The sequence below is a fragment of the Balaenoptera acutorostrata genome, chromosome 8, assembly GCF_949987535.1.
Source record: "Balaenoptera acutorostrata chromosome 8, mBalAcu1.1, whole genome shotgun sequence".
Lineage (NCBI taxonomy): Eukaryota > Metazoa > Chordata > Mammalia > Artiodactyla > Balaenopteridae > Balaenoptera > Balaenoptera acutorostrata.
In genome coordinates, this window is record NC_080071.1 from 96,394,274 (window position 1) to 96,409,959 (window position 15,686).

The 15,686-nt window shown below is 44.8% G+C and overlaps 1 protein-coding gene across 1 annotated transcript in view; it reads left to right on the forward strand.

Annotated features, from left to right (window-relative positions):
* The first annotated feature begins 6,253 nt into the window (after nt 1-6,253).
* Nucleotides 6,254-15,686, forward strand: part of CFAP221 (cilia and flagella associated protein 221) — an 86,887-nt gene continuing 77,454 nt past the window's right edge. The window contains 3 exon segments of the mRNA XM_057551985.1: nt 6,254-6,485; nt 7,671-7,856; nt 10,435-10,535. Coding sequence (XP_057407968.1) covers nt 7,718-7,856; nt 10,435-10,535 — 240 coding nt within the window. The 5' untranslated portion in view covers nt 6,254-6,485; nt 7,671-7,717.

Here is a 15,686-nt window from a genome sequence, read left to right on the forward strand (position 1 = left end):
AGTAGTTGTGGCCCGTGGGCTCAGTAGTTGTGGCTCGCAGGCTCTAGAGCACAGGCTCAGTAGCTGTGGCACACAGGCTTAGTTGCTCCGCGGCATGTGGGATCCTCCCGGACCAGGACTCAAACCCATGTCCCCTGCATTGGCAGGCGGGTGCTTCACCTCTGCGCCACCAGGGAAATCCTACAACATTGTTTATGATGGTGAAAGATCAGAAACAACCTACATATCCAACAATAGGGGACAGGTTACATAAAATACTGAATATACACAGCCATAAAAAAAGAATGAGGAGGTACCTTATGTACAGATATGGAATGATTGTTACGGAACGGTCCATTCGCCGGACACACAGCAAGCCAACCACTAGACGCCAAGGTTTACAGCAGAGAAAGAGTTTATTCACAAGGCAGCCAAGTGAGGAGATGGGAGAATCAGTCTCAGATCCACCTCCCCAAAGGCAAGGGGCTTGGGATATTTATGGGATAAGCAGGGTGGTCTTAGGCGTGAGGAAAGGGGATTGGAGGTAGAGGAAAGGTGAGGTAATCGCTGTTCTGTGCAGGTGCATCTCGGATACCTGCTTCTGGATATTCAAAATGGAGGCACTGACCATGATTGGGGGGTGGGGTTTTCCAGTCCCCTGAGGTCAACAGGCCATTCATAGGGCATCTGCACAGGCCCAGTTTTAGGGTCTGTGGTCTCAGCCAGCCCCAGCTGGCTCACACAGGGCAGGAACTGAAAGGTCTCGTAAAATAAGTGGGCTGAGTGAGGCTGGGAAGGTATGCAATTAAAGAGAGAGAGAGAGAAAGGAAGGGAGGGAAGGAGGGAGGGAGGAAAGAAACTAAAGCAAACGTCATCAATGAAGGCTGTTGACGATGAAGACAGAAGCAAAGTGCTTTACGAGCTGTGCCCTTAGCTATTGTTCTGTAAGACAAGTTCAAGAATTTCTATTAGTTATCAGCTCCTGTGGACTCTGTGGGGCACAGTTTCATGATCACTCAGATTTATTGTAAGTGGAAAAAAGAGGAGACAGAAGAGTGAGAAATTTGGCTTTTAAATAGGGGATGAACTGCTTACAAATAGAACCATACATATAATTGCTTGTGTATGCATAGCATATGCCTGGAAAGATAAATAAGAATCTGGCAACATGTGTTACCTCTAGGAAAGGGAACCTGGTGGCTTATGGACAGGGGTAGGGGGGAGATTTTTTTACTTTTTGAATTTTGAACCATATGAATATATTGCCTATATTTCAAACACATATGTGTGTGTTCTAAATATATATGTGTGTGTGTATATGTGTGTGTGTATATATATGTGTGTGTATATATGTGTGTGTAGGTATATGTGTGTGTATATATGTGTGTGTATATATATGTGTGTGCATGTATATATATGTGTGTGTGTATATACATGTGTGTATGTGTATATATGTGTGTGTATATGTGTGTGTATATATATGTGTGTGTGTTCTAAATATATATATGTGTGTGTGCATGTGTATATATATATGTGTGTATATATACGTGTGTGTGTATATACATGTGTGTATATATGTGTGTGTATATGTGTGTATGTGTGTATGTATATGTGTGTATATGTGTGTGTATATATGTGTGTGTATATATGTGTGTGTATATATGTGTGTGTATATATATGTGTGTATGTGTGTGTATGTATACGTGTGTGTATATGTGTGTATATATATGTGTGTGTGTATATGTGTGTGTATATATGTGTGTGTATATATATGTGTGTGTGCATGTATATATATGTGTATATATGTGTGTGTGTATATGTGTGTGTGTGTATATATGTGTGTGTGTATATGTGTGTGTATGTATATATGTGTGTGTGTATATGTGTGTGTATATATATGTGTGTGCATGTATATATATGTGTGTGTATATGTGTGTGTATATATATGTGTGTATGTGTATATATGTGTGTATATATATATGTGTGTGTGTTCTAAATATATATATGTGTGTGTATATATATTGTGTGTGTATATATGTGTGTGTGTGTATATGTGTGTGTGTATGTGTATATATATGTGTGTATATATATGTGTGTGTATGTATATATGTGTGTATATATATGTGTGTGTATATATGTGTGTGTATATATGTGTGTGTGTATTATATATAGTGTGTATATATGTGTTTGTGTGTATATATATGTGTGTTTGTGTATATATATGTGTGTGTGTATATATACTGTGTGTATATATATATGTGTGTTTGTGTATATATATGTGTGTGTGTATGTGTATATATGTGTGTGTGTGTATGTATATATGTATATATATATATATATATATATATATAAGTTTAGGACTCTCTTGGCATAATTCATTAATGACTTAATTCTCTGAATATTTTGGCGGTCCCACCACGTGCCAGGCAGTGTGCAAGGTGATGAGTATATGGTGGTGAGCAAGTCAAACTTCACTGAGCTTATGGTCTAGGAAGACAGACGTCAAAGAGGTAAAGCCATCAGTCTAGAATCACGCACTGCGAAAAATGCAATGAAGGAAAAGAACCTGGGGCTGGGAGAGAGGATGATGGGGTAGGACATGATTTAGCTAGGGAAGCCAGGAAAAGCCCCTCTAAGGAAGGGATCCTTAGGCTGAGTAGGACTTAGCCAAGTTTTCCATTATTCATTGCTGCAGCTAGATGTATCCCAGAGCTTGCAGGCTTGAAACAACAACCATTTTATTCTATTGCATGAATTTTGGGGTCAGACATTCTGGCAGGACTGGACTGGGCAGTTAAAGTAGTCCCAGACCCACCCAGATTCAAAGGGAGGGCACAGGGTCCCCACCTCTCATGGGAGAGTGTCAGAGAACCTTCAGCCAGCTTTAACTCACCACACCAGGCAAAGGGCTGTGGGGGGAGAACAGTGGAGCCGGGGGTGAGGGAGAAGGTGGAGAGAGGAGCCAGCAGTCAGGTCCTGCAGAGCCTTGAATGCTATGTTAAGGATTTTGAATTTTATTTTCTGCACAATGTGAAGCCACCGAGGAGTTTCTGGCAAGGAAATTCACAGCTCCCCTGTGCATCAGCTTCCGCGTCTCTTGTCACACCCATCTCATTGCATTAGTTTGGCAGAGGCGGGGATACCCTTGTATTCTGCTCACTGCAAACGCTAAGTGAAATAAATGTGAAATACATAAATGAATTGATTAAATAATTGATGATCTAGAACAGCTGGAATTGTACGGCATCAGTTCAGCCATTTCCAAACTTTAATGTGTCCATGAATCTCCTGGGGAGGGGGGTCTTATTAAAATGCAGATTGTGATTCGGGCGTTCTGAGGTGACCTGAAATTCTGCATTTCTAACAAGCCTCTGTGCTACCACTTTTGAGTAGTGAGTGTTTAGACATCATTGTATGTCAGAATGTTTTCAGCTGAAAGAAAGAGGTCATGGGATTTGGGTACCAAACAATCAGAGTTGAGATGACATCATCCAGGTGGAGTCTCCTTCCTGCTCTGCTATCCTCACCACCGCCACCTTCACCATAGCACTAGGGCCCCTCAGTGCCTCTGGGGGCTGCTGCACTTTCAAGGAATCACTTCTGGATACTACACTGTCCAGAAAGAGAAAGATACTGTATGTCTCTTTCTTAGGAGAAAGGAAGCCTTTTTCCAGGGTCCCCCGGCAGCCTTACCCTAATGTCTCTGTGGCCAGAATTGAGTTGCATACTCAATCATAAATCAGTCGTGGGCAAGAAGATTGGGAATTCGATGATTGGTATAGACTAATCAGAATCTAAGTGGGGTCTACGGAACTGGGGATTAGGGAGAAATCTTAGCAAAGCTGCGGTTCTGTTTGTAAGAAAGTGGAAGCAGATGACCAACAGCGAACACTACACAATAATATGCAATTTGCTTAATTGATTGTACAGAGACCTACATGTTATATGTATATCCCTATCTATCTATCTTTACATATAAAATAGGGAATTTGGCAAATTTATTTAAAAACTTAAGGGAAAATCAGGGAATTCCCTGGTGGTCCAGTGGTTAGGACTCTGCGTTACCACTGCTGAGGGCCCAGGTTCGATCCTTAGTCCAGAAACTAAGATCTTGCAAGCTTCGAGGCGTCGCCAAAAAAACAAAAAACCAAAACAAAACAAAAAACTTAAGGGAAAATTTTAAAATGTTACCCAATACCCCTTAAAAAGTGTATGGAGATAAGCATTTGATGATTTGATCTCAGGTGGAAAGGTCCAGGAATATGGGAAACATAATACTTGTTCTGAAATCTACATCCTTGTTGGGGCAACAAAACAGAAAAGTAAAAAGCAATCTACTATATAAGCAAGTGAATTAATTTTTTTGCCCACTTGACCAACAGTTACTGGGTACTCACTCTGATCAAAGAACTGTGCCAACGGCTGTGGGAGATGCAAAGAGAAGGCACGGTCTCCTCCTCCTAAGAATTCTGCAGCTTCAAACACACACATAATGATGGGTTTGGCATATAAAAAGTTCCCCCAGGGCTTCCCTGGTGGCGCAGTGGTTGAGAGTCTGCCTGCCAATGCAGGGGACACGGGTTCGAGCCCTGGTCTGGGAAGATCCCACATGCCGCGGAGCAGCTGGGCCCGTGAGCCACAATTACTGAGCCTGCGCGTCTGGAGCCTGTGCTCCGCAACAGGAGAGGCTGTGATAGTGAGAGGCCCGCGCACCGCGATGAAGAGTGGCCCCCGCTTGCCGCAACTAGAGAAAGCCCTCGCACAGAAACGAAGACCCAACACAGTCAAAAATAAATAAATAAATAAAAATTTAAAAAAAAAAAAAGTTCCCCCAAAATGACAGAACAAAGTGGATGGGAGCCCAGAGGAAGGAAACACTCCTTCTGGTCTGGATGGTTAAGGAGCAGGTAGAGGATACACCATCTCTAGTGATACCCTTGAAAGATGGGGAGATTTTTAATCAGGGGTGATGGTAGGGAGAAGGGAGGCGCTGGAAAATGGGAAGATGGGAAAAATGAGCATTCCAGGGTGGGGGGAGGGGGGAGGGGCACAAAAGCACATGCAACACAAGTGATGTGGGTTTGGGAAAGGCAGGTAGCCTTATTGGATTCCTACGATAATCTCTTATCAACATGAAGCCATAAATAACATCAAGTAAGTGCCAAGTCATACAAGGAGGGAGCAAGACATGGACAGCTCCTAGGAAGAGAGACCTGAGCCGTCTGTGTAAGGAAAAATGTCCATGCGTGAGCAGGGTGGAGTAAACAGGGCAAGAGGTCTGGGGAGCTGGCCCAGTTTCATGGTTTATAACCCCTAAATACCATTATTAAACAGAAACAGTTTCTTCAATGAATAAATTGCAACAACAACAAAAAGACATGGAGAGAGAATCTATTGATGAAGAGACCTAAAGGACATATCAATCTATTGTAATGTGTGGATTCTATTTGAATTGTGATTCAAAGTGTCAAACTAAAAAAATATTTTATGACGTTTATGAGACAATTGAGTACCCAGTATTTGAAGATGTTAAGAAATTATTGTAATGTTTTAGGTACTGATTGTGGTTATATTTTTAAAACGAGGCCTTTTCTTTTGGACGTATATTCTGAAATATTTATGGTTGATACGATGTCTGGGATTTCAGACATCAAAAAAATACAGGGAGTAGAGGAAAGGTAAAGATGAAACAAGATTGGCCATGATTTGATAATTGTTGTGGGTTGGTGTTGAAGGTTCATCATACTATTCTGCCTGTATATGTTTGAAATTTGTCATAATAGAAAGTGTATATGTTTGAAATTTGTATATGTTTGAAATTTGTCATAATAGGAAGTGTAAAGTGAACTATATTACAGTAGGATGTCTAGGACTGAATGTCCCTCGGGGAAGCTCCACCCACTGAGCCTGGTAAGCCCCGCCCTTCGGCCCCGCCCCTTCGGCCCCGCCCCATCAGCTTCAGCACCACCCCCTTAAGCCCCGCCCGTTTCAGCCCAGCTCTCCCGCCGTCTGCTCTCAGGGTATCCAGTTTATGGTGTGTTCCGACTTCCTCGTGTCCGCTCGGGAATTCTTTGTCCTCAGACCCTATAAGTCGCTCTCTTTGTTCTTCCCCAGGCCGGAGAGACTGCTCCGAGTCCCCAGAACTGACCCACGGCCTCCAGACCTCCAGCAGAGGCCGCCCGGGTCCCCCCACGTCCCAGGGGAGTTTGGTCGCGTCCGGTCGTGACCCAGGGAGCGCGTCCGCGTCGTCATGGCGACGCTCGGGGAAGGTGGCGGCGCCCGCGGAATCCAGCCCGGGAACCCGCTCCGGGGTGAGCGGCCTGGGACCTGGGGCCGTGGAGGCAGCCTGAACCCCGGACGGGTGTCCAGCCGCAAGTCAGCCTGGGTGGGGGGCGGAGGAGAGCCCGGGCCCAAAGCGTTAAATGAGGATGCGGGCGGCGCGTGGGTCTGGGTTCGACCCTGCTCTGGAGTAAAGGGGTGCTGAGGGGAGCAGGCGTTTGTCAAGGGTGAGAGGCCCTGCCCCGTAGAGCATGGGGCCGCGAAACCGAGGATGCCTGGGGGGGTGGGGAGGTGGGGGGAAGGGGGACAGCTCACCTTGGGGGTGAGTGACCTGGGATGGGAGCTTGGGTGACAACGGTTTAGCTATTGTGTCTCCCTGAAGTACAGGCAGGGAATGTGAGGGGAGGGGGCTGGAGAGTGAACCGGGGCGGGTGTTGAAGGGGTGGAGGGGAAGGAGTTGGGCGAGGTGAATCTTCAGCCATGCTGGCGAGAGGGGATGGGCCGAGAGTGGAAAGGAGAACGTTCCTTCAGAAAGTGATTGTTAAGCACCTCTTCAGTGTGGTCAGTGTATTTTGCTTGATGCTGTACTCTTTGGGGAATCTAAAGCTATGAGCCTTCTCAAAACAAAAAACAAAAGAACACACGTAAAGATCCACACGTGACTTTACGTCAGTCTCACGGGCTTCACAGAGCAGCCCCCAAGCTTAGAGACGCAGCTGTGGGAGATATAAAGATGTGTGGGATTTGTAAAGTGCCATCACAAGGCAATACATTATTAATGCCAGAAGTAGTGTAGGCAGCAATTGCTAAAGAACGTTAAGGGGCATTGGGATCGGTGTGAACTTTATGAAGGCAAGCCTGGCAAAGGGTGTGACGGAACCGGGGCCCTCGGTCCTAGGACAGAGCTCCTAGGAAAGCGCCCAGTGGCGGGGGAGGAGGTCTATGGCTCTCCACCTCCTCTCCCCAGAGAGGGGCCCAGGAAGGTGGCTCAAAAATGCCAGTGTCTCCCAATGTTGAAGGGTTTCATGGTCATATCCATCTAAGAAACTGATTCGGAGAAATCTCAGAAAGGAAAGCCCTGTTTAACTGCTGACTTCAACATTTGCCAAACTTCATCAACTGTGAGAGCCTCAGGAAGCATCAGGGCTACATTTTGGGAAAAGCTCTTGGGGAGAATTAAGGACCACGGAAGGGTTTTGAGCAATGGCACGGCACTGGGTGCAGCGTGTGACGTGTGACGCAAGATGAGTGGGACGGCCTGCGTGGGGACGGAGCGGCGGGAGAGAGGAGAGGCGGGGGGGCCCTGAGCCGCAGTAAACCACGCAGTGACAAGAAGTACATTTGTCAAGGGTTGAGGAAAAACAGTGTGTGGTTTCCTGTGGATGATTATACGACTACTGTTTTCTTCCCAGGAAATGACCTTTGGCTCTAAAAAGAAGGCTCCATTTTTCATGATAAAATGGCAGCGGTGAAAACCCCCAGCAGAGAAGTAAAGAATGCTGAAGAACCATTTCATGATGTATCGCCCCTCCTTTTAAGGAGCCTAGTGGAGGAACCCAAGAAACCAAAAGAAGTACCTAATCACCTCCTGGAATCAAGTAGGTGGTTAGGAAACAGATATGCTTTACAACTCACGTCTTCCCAGAGGATCCAAAGTCCAGAAAGCAAAATGGAATGTTGGGTGCTGATTTCTCTGTATGGTTTTACAGGCTGGTAATAGTGTTCATCATTAAGAACAATGGTTCCATTTATATCCATCCACTTCACTGGTAGACTTTATTTTTTTAATATTTATTTATTTTACTTATTCATTTTTTTGGCTGCGTCAGGTCTTAGTTGCCGCACATGGGATCTTCCGTTGCGGCGCGGGCTCTTCGTTGTGGTGCTCGGGCTTCTCTCTAGTTGTGGCGCTTGGGCTCCAGAGCGCGTGAGGTCTGTAGTTTGCGACACGCGGGCTCTCTCGTTGAGGCACGTGAGCTCAGTAGTTGTGGCGTGCAGGCTCAGTTGCCCGGCCACATGTGGGATCTTGGTTCCCTCGACCAGAGATCAAACCTGCTTCCCCTGCATGGGAGCGTGGAGTCTTATCCACTGGACAGCCAGGGAAGTCCTGTAACTGGTAGACTTTTGTGGTGGAAATTGGTCGCCAAGTTCTGCCACCTCCACTTCCTCAAATATCTTTCCTCTCTGTCCCCACTTCATGCTCAGCAGGTCACCAGGACTATTGCAGGGCCCTCCTCCCTGGCCACACTCTTCACAGCCCTGGCATTGTCCTTCCTAGAATCCATGCTGGCTCCTGCCCCCGTCCTGTTTGGATGCTCTCAGGGGATCCCCTTGTGCGCAGTTCCTTTGCTTGGCATTTGGCCCCCTTTGCCGTCGATCTGGACCTGCCCACCCAGGGCCCCTCCAGTCCCCCAGCTCCGGCCATGCCTGTTACTCCTGCTCCTTCAAGAATACTTGCATTTTACACCTTCTTGCCTTTGCCCATGCACATCCCTTAGCCTGGAAAGCCTGTTAAATCCTATAGCTCTTATGCAGAAGGCTACTCATTTTGCCTACAGTCTTCTCACTGAATCCATCGTATCACCACAATACCGTCTATTTCCATTTTACTGCTGGGGAAGCTGAGGTGGCCCAGCTAAGCGGAGAGGTGGTGTTCAGCTGTTGCAGCCCGGTATCCAGCTCCCTACGTCCCACTAGCTTGCTTCCCACTTGCCATTCAAGGCCCATCACGAATGCTGGGAATGCAGCATTTGCTGTGGCTCTGTTGTCACTGAAGAACACACTGAGTGTGAGTTAGTATACTTGACTATTTCTGGGCATTAACAGAAAAATGCCCATTTTACATCTATTTTGTGGCCCTACAAACAAAATCTTCAGCATTAAAAAAAATTACCACGGGACTTCCCTGGTGGTCCAGTGGGTAAGACTGCACGCTCCCAATGCAGGGGGCCCGGGTTTGATCCCTGGTTGGGGAACTAGATCCCGCATGCATGCCGTAACTAAGAAGCCCACATGCCACATGTAAGACCTGGTGCAGCCAAAATAAATATAAATAAATAAATTTTTAAAAAGTTACCAAGTAATGTTCAATACTTACAAGTAATTACCAATACTTAAAAATTTACCAAATAAACTACGGAGATCATAATCCCCCTGAGACACCACCCTCACCCCAGTCCAGCCCTTCAGTTTGGCGCACAGTTGATGACAGTGACCATTCACCCACGGAGGAGAAAAACACCAAACGTTTCACACCCACTGTAGATGGGTATGAAACACGGCAGGCGAAGGGTGGGGTCAGGGTGTCTGTGACTCACAAGATTTAGCTATAGCCAAAGGGGAAAGGTTGTCATTTGTAGGAAACTGGACAGGGCATTCATACCGCAGGAGGCAGTTTACTGGTCGGAACCAGGCCTGGGCTTGATTTTTACAAAATGGAAAGAATGGAGGGTTATAAACAAATGCCTGGCATGAAGCACGGAAGGCACGGAAAGGCTTGTGACCCAGTGTCTTCTCCACACATCTCAGTTCCTGCTGCATGAAAAGCCGGGACAAGTTCTGTAGACCTGGACTCTTCTGTGAGCTCAGCTGTCCTAACCTTGTTCTCAAAACTGGGAGCAAAAAAAGACACTCACATGACAAGAGCAGTTTGAGACTTTACCGTCCAGAGGCATAATTTTTCAGAGCCTTAGGATTACTCTGTATTGCACTGTAATTCAGTTCAGAGGAAGTCAAATAATAGCAGTTAAATACACAGTAATAAAATTAAACCCTTGGTGTTTGGATTCTTTGAAGTGGATATTCATTACATAAAAAGCAATTGCAGTGTTATACAGAGAAAACACAGGGTGTGTGCTCTTCACAAGCTTGTGTTATTATGAAGACTTGTATAAAATGTGTACAGAGCAAGTTATTTTAATAGATAATAAACAATAAATGTGAATTTGTATTATGATGATAATATCTCCCAAGTGATGTGTAAGAATAGAGGGAGAAGCAGTCCAGTTCATGTGGAACAATCATTAATCTTGTTGACCGCTGTATCCTCTGTCTGAAACTTTCGTATGCTTAAAATACCCTAGATTAAAGGGAGCTCATGTTGATAGGATCTTCTTTCATTTAATATACGTTTTTATGTCTCAACTCATGATATACTTATCTGCATTGTTTCTATAGAGGTTTATGCAAATCTTCTGAATAATAAGGTCATACAGGCAAAACCTGGCATATTGCATTTTGGAGGCTATCAAGTAGAAAAACACCACCAGCAGATACTGGTAGGTACTTTAAAAAAAAATTTTTTTTTTAAATTTCATTGAAATATAGTTGATTTACAATGTTGTGATAGTTTCTGCTGTACAACAACGTGATTCAGTTATACATATATATACATTCTTTTTCATATTCTTTTCCATTATGGTTTATCACAGGATACTGAATATAGTTCCCTGTGCTCTACAGTAGGACCTTGCTGTTTCTCTATATAATAGCTTGCATCTGCTAACCCCAAACTCCCAATCCATCCCTCCCCCACCCCTGGGTAGGTACTTTCTAAGTGGGATAATTAATCACAATAATGAAATGATATGTATGTTCTGCATTTATATTACTCACTCATCTGAAGAGCAGCAAAATCAGCAGAAGTGCAGATGTAAACTGGACCAGAAAGGTAGTTCTAGGATGAGAAATTTTAAAGTTGCATCAGCATCCTTGGACAGCTTTCCTCCCCCTGCCAAAGGCTCCTCCCAACACTCTCTCCAAACTGGTACCGTTGCTGAGTGACCGCAGGGGCCAGGAACTGTGCTTTGCGTCTCACGTGGTCCAGTTTAGTCTTTACACTAGCTTTGCGGAGGTTGTATTGTGGCTCTCTTTGTAGAGACGAGGAAACCGTGATTCCAGAAGGTTAAATACAATACTTGCCTCAGGAACACAGGGACGGAGACAGAGTGACTCTTAGGCTGCCTGCCTCCCAACCAGTGAACTTTTTCTTTTTTTTTTTTTTAGATTTATTTTATTTATTTATTTTTTGGCTGTGTCGGGTCTTCGTTGCTGTGTACAGGCTTTCTCTAGTTGCGGCGAGCGGGGGCTACTCTGTTGCGGCGTGCAGGCTTCTCATTGCGGTCGCTTCTCTTGTTGCAGAGCACAGGCTCTAGGTGCGCAGGCTCAGTAGCTGTGGCGCACGGACTTAGTTGCTCCGTGGCATGTGGGATCTTCCCAGTCCAGGGCTCAAACCCGTGTCCCCTGCATTGGCAGGCGGGTTCTTAACCACTGCGCCACCAGGGAAGTCCCAACCAGTGCACTTTTGCTCCACGCCTCCACCACCAGGGGAGGGGGTGTCCCTTTCTTAGAAGGGCCCAGCAGAGGTTCCGTTTCACCTGCTCAGGTCAGATGCCCAGGCCTAAATCAGTCACTGTGGCCAGAGATACTCTGGCGTGATCTGGGGCAGCAGCTCCGCTGAAAGGGCTCCGGAAGGGGCAGGTGAAAGGGCGCACTGAGGAGTGGCTGAAGCTGTGGGGACAGCAGTCCACCGCAGAGCCACCTGAGTCCTGGCCTTCCTGGCCCCCCTTCCTTGACCCGGATGTCCAGACTGGGGAGGGCTCGGGGTGGCTACAGCACCCCTAATCCGCCACGGAAAGGGGGCCTGAACATTAAAGCAGCTGCACCACCTCAGCGACCCCACCGTGACCCTCCAGAGTCACACTGAGCGGGACGTCAGGACTACGGCAGCCGGCCGTGGAGCCGAGCTAGAGCGGGCCGTGGGCATGTGTTGGAGTGGGGCCGATAGGCGTGGGCCCTCTCGCGTGGGCCCTGAGGCTCCGGCTGTGTGGGTGGCGTCCCCTCCCACCGCGGGCGTCTGCGTTTACACACAGTGCGTTCTTATAAGCCATGTCTTTCACTTATTTATTTATTTTTGTTTTCACATAGCATCTTTTCTAAAATTTTTTTAATTTAAGTTTTATTTTATATTGGAGTATAGTTGATTTACAATGTATTCGTTTCAGGCGTACAACGAAGTGATTCAGTTATACACGTACGTATATCCACTCTTTTTTAGATTCTGTTCCCATATAGGTCATTAGAGAGTATTGAGTACAGTTCCCTGTGCTGTACAGTAGGTCCTTGTTGATTATTTTGTATATATAATGTGTATATGTCAATCCCAAACTCCTCATTTATCCCTCCCGCCGAAACCGTGTCTTAAAGTGGATCATTTAGAGGGAGAATTCCAACTATCGTGTTAGACTCATTCTCAGAGTGAGGAAAATCGCTGGAGGAAACTGACAAGTGGTAAAGCTGTCAGGAAGTGAGGTCAGGTTCTATCGGGCAGACCCCTGCTGACAGAGAATGCAGCTTCCAGAGAAGAGTCCTTATACACCTAACAGGGTGGAGAGAGAAGGGATCAGGAGAGGAACCTGTTAGGTGCCCAATGCTTCCTCTTAGGAAAAGGGTCAGGATTTAAAACTGTGATTAGGAACTTTACCCCTCAATCTATAAGGGCACATTCCTTAGGACACAGCATCAAAGACCAAGGTTAATCATTCATTTTGGAACTTGCTTTTCCTGGTTATTAGGTTTGCTATCTAGATGATGGTAGGGTAAATCTAAAACAATTATTGTTCATAATTACTCATTGTTTGCAATGAGTGAACACTTCACCACCCGTTCCCACCCGCCTCACTCTCCTCATTCCTTTACCCACCCACCCCCACCTAGGCAGCCACTAATCCGCCTTCTGTCGGTATAGATTTGCCTATTCTGGACGTTTGGCATAAGTGGAATCACACAACATGTGGTCTTTTGCGACTGGCTTCCTTCATTCATCATGTTTTCCAGGCTTGTTCAATTTGTAGCATGAATCAGTACTTCATTCCTTTTTATGGCCAAATAATATTCTGTTGTATGACTTTATTACATTTTGTTTTGTCTTTTTAATTTAAAAAAATTTTTTATTGAAATATAGTTGATTTACAATGCTGTGTTAGTTTCAGATGCACAGTAAAGTGATTCAATTATACATATCTATATAAATATATATATTCTTGTTTTACAGTCTCTTCCACTAAAGGTTATTGCAAGATATTGAGTATAGTTCCCTGTGCTATACAGTAGGTCCTTGTTGTTTATCTATTTTATATATAGTGGTGTGTATCTTTTAATCCCAAACTTCTAACTTATCCCTCCCCCACCTTTACTCTTTGGTAACCATAAGTTTGTTTCCTATGTCTGTGAGTCTATTTCTGTTTTGTAAATAAGTTCATTTGTATCATATTTTAGATTCCACATATAAGTGATATCATATGATATTTGTCTTTCTTTTTTGACTGACTTCACTTAGTATGATAATGTCTAGGTCCATCCATGTTGCTGCAAATGGCATTATTTCATTCCTTTTTATGGCTGAGTGCTATTCCATTGTATATATGTACCACATCTTCATTATCCATTCTTCTGTCGATGGACATTTAGGTTGCTTCCATGTCTTGGCTATTGTAAATAGTGTTGCTATGAGCAACACTATGAGCATTGGAGTGCATGTATCTTTTCAAATTATGGCTTTCTCTGGATATATGCCCAGGAATGGGATTGCTAGATGATATGGTAGCTCTATGTTTAGTTTCTTAAGGAACCTTCATACTGTTCACATTTCATCTATTCATCAGTTGATGCACATTTGGATTTTGTCTTTGGGGCTGCTAGGAATAATGTCATCGTGGACATTCGTGTCCATGTTTTTGTGTGGATATATTTTTAATTCTCTCGGATATATATTAAGTGGAATTGGGTTGTATGGTATGTTAGTTTTCTGTGGCTGCCATAACAAATTACTACAAATTTAGGGGCTTAGAAAACTAGAAACTTATTCTGGAGACCAGAGTCCAAAGTCAAGGTGTCAGCCGGGCCTCGCTCCTTCCACGGGCTCTTGGGAGGAATCTTTCCTTGCCTCTTCCAGATTGTAGTGGCTCTAGGTGTTCTTTGTTTTGAGGCTTCATGATCCTAAACCTTGGCCTCCATCTTCACATGGCTTCTCCTCCCACTCCCTTTTGTCTTCTCTTCTGTCTCTAAAAGGATACTTGTCATTGGACTTAGGGCCCATCCGGGTAATCCAGGATGATCTCATCTCAAGGTCGTTAATAGCATCTGCAATCACTCTTTTCCCAAATAAGGTCACATTCACAAGTTCCAGTTATTAGGGTGTGGCTGTATCTTTTTTGAGTTCACCATTCAACTCACTGTTGTTCTATTTGCATTTCCTTAATCACTAATGATGTTGAGCATCTTTTCATGAGCTTACTGGTCACATTGCACCAAAGGCTTGTGGTGGAGAAGCCATTTGGGATAGCCCAAGAGCAAAGTGAGAAGTGGGGAGCGGACACCCAGGGCATAGAGGGAGACGTGGAGAGAGGCTCAGGGGGCAAGCATGTGGCATATTTGGAGACCAGTGTGAGGTCTGCTTTACCCGGATAGTAGGCTTTTTGGAGGGAGGTAAAAGCTTCATTCTGCGGAAGAACAGAGGCTGTCTCTGTCTTTTGTACAACACAATGCCTAACACACACAAGGCACTCAATAAACACTTGTCAAGATATTGATCTCACTTTACTGGAAGAGAGTGACTTGGTAGAGACTCATGAATTCCAAGTAAATACAGGCTAGAGTCTAAATAATCACACTGCTTCTATCAGACATTGAAACAAACAGAAATGGATACAAGTACAAAATTATTTCATCTTAATAACATTCTGGGAGAGCCAGCCTCCTGTTTCTATCAGCAAAGTTAAGCAGAAGCCTAAGGGAATTACCTTGAGACGCTTGCCAAACAAGGGGGGAAATCCAACTCTGCCTTTATCTTGGTTTTGTTACAGGAAACTGTGTAAATTACCCAAGGATGGAATGATTGAATGTGTGTTTAAAACGACAATAAATTGTTCATTAACATTTGAGATTGATCCAGATCTGGTTAAAGGCTTTAAAGCCTTTTTTTTAACTTGGATTCATATCAAAATCAATCTTTCGATTTAAAAGTTGAGATAATGGTTCCCACTTTTCTCAAAACCAAGACCTCTTAAAATCCCTTTCCCTCTGCGGAAAGACTTTGTCTGGGAAACTATATTTATTGAGGAAATAATTAATCAGTTTTCCCATGAGACAACCAGCATTACTGTGGCCGGCCCCAAACAAAGTTGTCAGCCTCTACAGCCTTATCTCATGCAGCGCAGCATTCCCTTCAGGCTCTCTGCAATAATTGTATTAGCTTTCAGGTCCCTGTTGCAGCGTTCAGAGACACCCCTGCCCCAGGATCTGGGTTCTCAAACTGGGGCCGCGAATCCCAATGTCTTCTAGTCAGTGTGCGAGGGTGGGGACTTGAAGCTACAGTGTAAACATGGTGCATCCTTGTGGAGCATCAATTTTACTCTCCCATTTTGGAGAAA